We start from the raw sequence: 7,751 nt of genomic DNA, 5'->3' as shown, positions 1-7,751 counted from the left end.
GTGCTGAATACTATCACACAGTATTCGATCTAAAACTCCAACAAGAGTCCAAATTCTCACTTGAGGTACCCTCTACAATTCGCATGGTTTTGCTTATCGGAAAGTCGGGCGTTGATTGGCCGGTCGAGAATGTAGCGGTGGGACGAGGAGGAACGACTGGCAATCGAATAAAAGGGGGAGGAGGTGCGATTTCGCGCGTTCACCGCGATTCCGAATTATTTCTGACAGATTGGCGACGGCAGGCCGCATATCGGGAGTCACTGGCCGGATAACGAGACTGACAGGCGAGTGCTAGCGAGAGACCAACGAGATGTCCGTGATGGGTAAGGTAAGTGAGTGACCGCGACGATTTAACCTTCTCGCGTACAGTAGGCGAGAGCAGCCGGGTGATGAGCTCGCTCGTTCTCGCACGTCGTTTCCTGCATCGCCGAATCTCGCCATGACGTCGTGGCGCGTTGACACAAGCCGATGTAGCCGGCGACCCACCTGAATCCTGCGTAAGAATTGCAATAAATTCGGACCCTCGGTGTCGCGGTCGCGCGAAAACGATCCATGTATTTAGCCGCGACGACAATTGGCAGAAGAGTATAATCTTTCCATATCGCGGAGGACGTGGAAAATTGAGCTTTATATTGATCTCAGTCTCCGGTAACGGACTCGCGAAACGCGCTCACCGCTTACTCTACTCCGGAACATCCTCGATTGACAAATGTACGTGCCTTGTAAATGCCTCGTGTGTATGTGTATGTGTGAGCGACCGATTGCGCGCGCGCGCGCACGATTACTATTTCACTCGAAATTCCAGCCGGCGAGCGAATGACAACTTGCGAAATGTCAACGCGGCTCCAAAAACGATTAGGCGTTGAAAGGATATTATTTTAAAATATATTTTTAAAAAAATCTATTTCTGAAAGATAAATAATATTAAAAAATAATAATAATAAAAAATAATAATAAAGCTTCTTAAAAAATATAAAGTTTACATTTATCTATATTTTTTATTTTATTTTTAATTTTATATTTATCTATATTATTTATCTATATATATTTATAACAATTATCTTACAAATTAATTACTTTTCATCTTTTGTTATTAGAATTTTGATCCCCACAACTATCGAGATTAAATTAAGCTTTTTAATCGCTTATGCTTTTAAAAATACATTTGTGTATAATGAATTGACTTTTTATGCATGATTTTGAAACATGAAGGAAACTTTTAAAATGTTAAATTTCTCTTTGGGTAACTTAATTTTAGAATTTCTTATGTCAGTAATTTCTTTTATAAGTTCGTAAAAAAATTTATTTTTTCCAAAAAATGATTACTCTGCATGAAATATATAGCTCCGAATTATTTTATAGATTGAGAAATTGGCTATTATTAGTAACGTGTGGACGATTGAAACGTTATTTAATAAATGCGCATTTTAATACTTACGACTCGTTCCTGTTTACTACTTGTTATCGGTTGTAATATTTTTTTCTAATGCGCATCTGTGATTTCATGTATCATTATGATCGGCCTCGAGCATGGAAAGTTCTCAAGGTCGAATGAATTTTGTCATTTATTTATATTTTTTCTCGTCTCTTTCGATAGCCCGTGCTTTACTCCTACTGGCGGAGTTCGTGTTCCTGGAGAGTAAGAATTGGTAAGTGCTCTATTTAATAATTATATAAGATATAATAATTTTATGCTGCATATATAAACTGCACTTACGTAAAATACATACTTGATATATTCATTTATAGCTTCAACTAAACTGTGATTTACAAAAAATATAGATAATGAATTATTTTCTATAATAATTTATAGAAAATATAGATAAAGAGTTACATTTTGAATTCATCGAGCCTTTATGTAACAAACTTCCTTATTCTTAAATAATGTTATTAGTAGACAGAATTTCATTACTGTTGTCCAGATAGCTTCCTTTTCAAAAGTAGGCCTAATAATCTAATAATAATATATATTTATCACTAGCATTAAATCTAAAAGAGATACCATATGATATAAAGCCTGTAAGTCTGGTAAAAAGTGGTGGAGAACAACATTCCAATGAATTTCGAGAGATTAATCCAATGGAGCAAGTGCCTGCGCTCCATATTGACAATCATACGCTAATAGAGTCTGTAAGTATACTTGGTTACATATTGCACCAATTATTCTTCACAATTTTTAATAATGTGAGCAATTTCTTTACAGCTAAATATTCTACAATACTTGGAAGAAACTAGGCCGAATCGTCCACTGATGCCAGCGGATCCTGTCAAAAGAGCCAGAGTAAGAGAGATTTGCGAAGTAATTGCCAGTGGCATACAACCATTGCAAAATCTTGTTGTTCTAATCTATGTCGGAGAGGAACGTAAAAAGGAATGGGCGCAGCATTGGATCACTAGAGGATTTACAGGTATTTAAATATAATAGATTATCTTCATGTAAGTCATAGTAAAAGTTCGCTATAAATGATAAGCTTCCCTGTTTTCCTTGAAACCTTTTTTTGGTTTGAGATTTAAGTAAATAATCTATTTTTAACTATCATTTATGTAACTTTTATATAACTTTTATATCTTGATATTGGTCTTTACATATTCATAATATGAAGATTATGAATGTTTGCAATTATAATCATTGTACATATATCGCACCTAAGATTGAAAAAAAAATTAGATAACATCAGCATCTTTGAATATATTGAAAATAATAATAATATATAAATAATAATAATATATTGGAAAAAATGACAGATATAATCGTTAATGAATTAAATAGCGACAAACAACTCAAGCAGACACACTGATAATGTTGTTTTTTCAGCGGTAGAAAAATTGTTATCATCGAGCGCGGGCAAATACTGCGTTGGCGACGAGATTACGTTAGCGGACTGTTGCCTAGTGCCACAGATATTTAACGCACGAAGGTTTCACGTTGACCTAAGACCGTTCCCCACGATTCTAAGGGTGGACCGTCATTTAGAGCATCATCCGGCCTTTACTGCGGCTCACCCCAACAACCAGCCCGACTGTCCACCGGAGGCGACCAAGTAGCAAGCGAGGCAGACCACCCTTTTTCTCTTCTAATTCTTTAGGAGAGTAGAAAGAGGTGGTCCAACATTATGTGGTCTCATAGTGACAAAAGGTGATACGAGATTCATTCTTTGCATATTTCACGTGCACTTGAGATCGTACTAATTATTTCTCAAGTCTCTTGTTTTTATATCGTAAATAAAATTATAATCTAGCAAAGAAAAGATAGCAAATTGCTAAATCAAATAATATAATATGTCATGAACATTCATTGCGTATATCTTTAATTATACAAGCGCGTTTAATTGTAATAACGAGTGTATACGAGAAGGTTACTTTTACCTCGTACTATCAACTGATAAAATGCTATTATATATTTTGATAACGATATTTATATCGTTCATATATCAAGAAAATTGTCCGATATTAATTGCACCTTTTATCACTTATGAACTGCATATCGGTACCGAAATGGTTAACAGTTAGCAACAAAAGCGAGTCTCGGGCGGTGGTTTTGATTTTAGATCATGTCGCTTATTTTTAGAACACGAACTCGCGCCATTTCTGTACTAGCAAGGGAAAGGAAAGAAATATTGGCCTATTTTTTAAGTTTTGTTACGTTTTTATACGATTTTACATGATTGATCGAAATTTATTTTCACACGATATTTTACAAAGATATATTATTGACCTATCCCGAATAGGTTCTGTTTTGAAATCAAAAGTTTACTTTTTATATATACTTATTATAATTTTTTATTTTTCACTTTTGTTTATATAGTATAAGAAAAAAGAAGTGGATGTTGCTATTAAATCCTAGCGAATACTCCAAAATCTTCGCTGATATGTAGGGTAATGACTCTCGTATTTACGCGATATATACGAAGCACACACGAATAAATTCATAACGCGAAATGATCAAATATTCGAAGGGAAACGTGTAATAAGGGAATGCGCTCTGCTCAATATCTCCCAGAATACCTACGAAAAAAGTACAAATCTCACATTTTTTTTGATATCCCAATCATAGAGTGCATTAGATTTGTTCATTTTTTTTATTTGCATCTTTTGCATTGAAATATTCAATAACTCCAATATTTGATTGATGCTTATGCTTCATCTTGTTCCAAGATAATTTACGCAGTAGCAGCCTAATAAGATATATATTAAAGCAACAGCCTTTTCTTTCTCTAAATGCTTGCATTTGACGCTTCTGTTATCTTTCTTTTTTTAGAGTAATCAAAAATTTTTTTGTTTATATTTGGGAAATGTTTAAGTAATTTCGCAATAAATGCGAATAAGGCAAACAGATTTATCATATTTTTTTTTATACATATACGATATATACGCCGTGTAGTATATTTTTTTACTTTACAAAATAATTTTTAGGTTTAAATAATATTTTCTCATCAGAAATATACCGGATTTCTTGATACGTGTATTTTTTTAAGATTCATAAAAAACGGATTTGATATGTAACTGTAATTAAATAATCTGTGATTTGGAATTATGTTGTGCAAAACCGAAGTGAGACGTTGATGCGAAGATTAGAATGTGCCATTGAAATGCCGTAGTACAATCGCGAACGATTTCAAACACAAACGAGAGAGATACGTGTGTCGACAGAATCAAAGTGTATATTTATGCTCTTACAAATAGTTTTTCCGGGTTCAGAGCATGTAACAAACAGAGAGATATTGATATTTTTCACGAATGTTTTTTATAGGATCGCTCTCATTGTAAAGCTGTGTTATATACATGGCTCTCGTGTGCCCTACGAGAAATTTTATAAATGCAAACGTATCGTTTGTCAAAAAAGTCAAGTCCTGTAGATATATCGAACACGACCGATCTCTGAAGGCCGATAATCAAATTACATCTGGCATTCTTCCTTATTGCTGCGTTATCCTTCTTTTTTTTCTTATTTTATAAACGTCGTGACACTTGCACATACTTGAAAAAAATATTTCATTATTATTATGATATAAAGTCAATGATTTTTTTATATATCGCGTACGTCGTAACTGCCTTTTTGAGAGTTTGACGAGTACTTCTTCCAGTAGCCTCCAGCCTTCGCAATTATTTTTCTATAGCAGATGTAGTGAAGATATAATTCATGTAATGAAGATATAATTCTCTTTGTGCGCTTTCCAATGGTGGATTAAGGATCAAATCAATCTCAGGATGTCTCACAGTTAAATCTTCAACAAATTTTGTCAGTATATTTTTACAGATAGAAGATGTCTTATATCAATATTATATCTGAACACGTCGAGCATTATCACGTTATATTAAAAAAAAAAAGAAAATACTTTTGTGCTTAATTTTTTGTTCCTATGCCATTCTCTGTTTCTTTCAAGTTAACATCATTAAGGGAATTAAATTTAATATCCTATGAATTTTGACGCCTTTATCTTATTTTAGTTCAATGAATGGCAAATCTTCTCGAGGAATTCTTATTACAAATCGATTCTTGTATAACTCATTTGCTTTCACGTTTCCACATTTTAATATTTTCATCATAATTTTTTAATAAAGCGTACATATCCATAAAACACGCTGACAAAGTTTAATTGTTTAATTCTGGGACACCCTGTATGAGGATTGCAACCTGAGACTTCCTATGTCGCGCAGTATTTTGGGACGAGTAAGAACAGGTGTGTCTATACACACGCTCACACATAGACGTATATTAATCGACCGAGTGATTAAATAATAATGTATATAATCTTTGTACGCGTGAGCCACACATTCCCCTCCGACAGACCGCTCTACAAATATCCGCAATACCGAGCGAAATAAGCATACTCGCGAAATCGATTTAAACTCTCATGCGTGTTTGCTACGTTTTGATAACAGCGCCTATGCATATTATGTGATGATTCGAGAGAGTTATGTGCGTAGAAATGTGCGAGTTAGTAGGATCTCATCGTAATAAACGCGATGATCCTTGGCGTAATTAAAGGTCAACGGATGAGATCTGAATGTGATCTTATATCCGTTTATCGAATTTTTGTACCCGAGTTACGAGAACTCGTAAAAGCGGATAAGTTAATAATTTTGTCGAAACTGAGCTGTGTTATTTGTAATTATCGCGGTAGCTCTTATACGATATTATAAATATATATCTTGATAGTTTCGAAAAATTGCAATTCCGCAAAGTCGACCTATGATTAAATGAAGAATTTTGTCAGCTATTTAGCAGCTCTGGAGCTTAATTCATAAAAAAAAAAAAAAAAAACAGAATTGTATAGTTCATTTCTTAGAATATTATAATATTGTTTCAGATAGAGTCCTCCCCTCTTTCCACAAGAATTTTTATCTTCAATTTAAATAAATAACTTGCAAATCGCCTTTATTTTATATTTCTACGGGAGAAGGAATGTCCCAACCGTTTTTGTGCTTCTTTATTCCTCAATTCCCTAAAGAATAGCTTTACAGATTTTTACTTGCAGACTTTTTGTCCTGTAATTCTTCTTTTGCTACAGACAAAGGCTCCGCTTCTGATGAAAGCGGAGCCTTTCCTTCGTTACTTATAGATCTTCTGGTATCTCATTTCCGACAAGCTGACGTATTATCCGTATTAATATATGCGTGAGAAATATAAAAACGACACTCGCATTGTGCAAGAGAGCAATGAAGTGATAAATCAATTGTATTATTTGTTTTATTACTTTACTTTCGCTCCTCTTTTTCTTCTAATCGTATTTTCGATTATGGTTCTAGAATTTAGCTTTAAGAATGTAAGCTCGATTTTTTTGTACCGTTTTTACGAATCCATCTGGATAATCCGACCGAGAATAATATGGCAATAAGTATGCCGTACAATTTTCTCCCGTTATAATCGTTCTAAATCGATTCTTATAGACGACGTAACATTTTTTACGCGGAAGGATGCGTGTGAGGCCGTTTAGGATGAGTAAATGAGAGCGTGTACAATAAATGTAGCGACTGACACGTCGATCTCTTCGATACGAGGAAGAGTACGAGGGGCGCGTAGATATTTTGTAAGCGAGAAATAAAAATGATGTATGTTCACACAATGCTTATATAGCGAATAAAAGATTCTGTGTCAATAGTGTATGTATAACTACGTTTGTGGTAGAGTCGCGAAGGAAAGAGAAAGATCAAAACAGTAAGTGCATTCATAATTGTACCGTCATTATAGCCGAATAAAACTACGTTTGGTCTGTAGTGGCATATTTTTTACTATGAGCGAGCTTTTTTTCATGTAACGAAAGATCTACAAATATATATAAACGCTAAATGATTACTTTTACCGTTTCTTCTGTCTGCCGCAGAAAGATTTTTGCGAATTTTATATTTTTACTTTTGCACAAAAATTCCTAAATTTTATTCCCAAATGTAGAAAAATTATTTAAAGATCTTTTTTTCTTTTTCTTAAGACTCTCGAATATATTTCCTTTTTATTATGATCAAAATAATTTTATTAATCTTCGAGAGAGATATATATTTTCATCGCAACAATACAAGTACATTAATTTATAAAGTAGAAACGATATATATAAAAAATAAATATCTGACTTACCAATGAAAACTGCATCAGATACTTTTCTTCTTCTGGTTTTCTCGAGTTGTCTTCTTTAAAGAGAAAAAGAAATTCTCTTTGACAAATCGAATCGCGATGAAACGAATATAAGTCGCGATATTTCATCATAAATTGATGCATGGTGCGCGCAAGAGCTCGTAATAAACTGTCGGGACTA

At 33.8% G+C, this 7,751-nt stretch overlaps 1 protein-coding gene across 1 annotated transcript; it reads left to right on the top strand.

The window, feature by feature from the left end:
• The first annotated feature begins 130 nt into the window (after positions 1–130).
• Positions 131–7,297, top strand: LOC145966574 (putative maleylacetoacetate isomerase 2). Its single transcript, XM_083090760.1, has 5 exons — positions 131–328; positions 1,598–1,649; positions 1,982–2,130; positions 2,204–2,408; positions 2,816–7,297. Exons 1-5 carry the CDS (start codon positions 311–313, stop codon positions 3,043–3,045), a joined length of 654 nt encoding a protein of 217 aa, XP_082946886.1. The 5' UTR covers positions 131–310; the 3' UTR covers positions 3,046–7,297.
• Positions 7,298–7,751: the final 454 nt, after the last annotated feature.

The sequence above is a fragment of the Camponotus vicinus genome, unplaced genomic scaffold, assembly GCF_025532165.1.
Source record: "Camponotus vicinus isolate PSW18456_S1 unplaced genomic scaffold, iyCamVici1.0 SCAF_2, whole genome shotgun sequence".
NCBI lineage: Eukaryota > Metazoa > Arthropoda > Insecta > Hymenoptera > Formicidae > Camponotus > Camponotus vicinus.
This window is presented reverse-complemented; position numbering and strand designations above follow the sequence as displayed.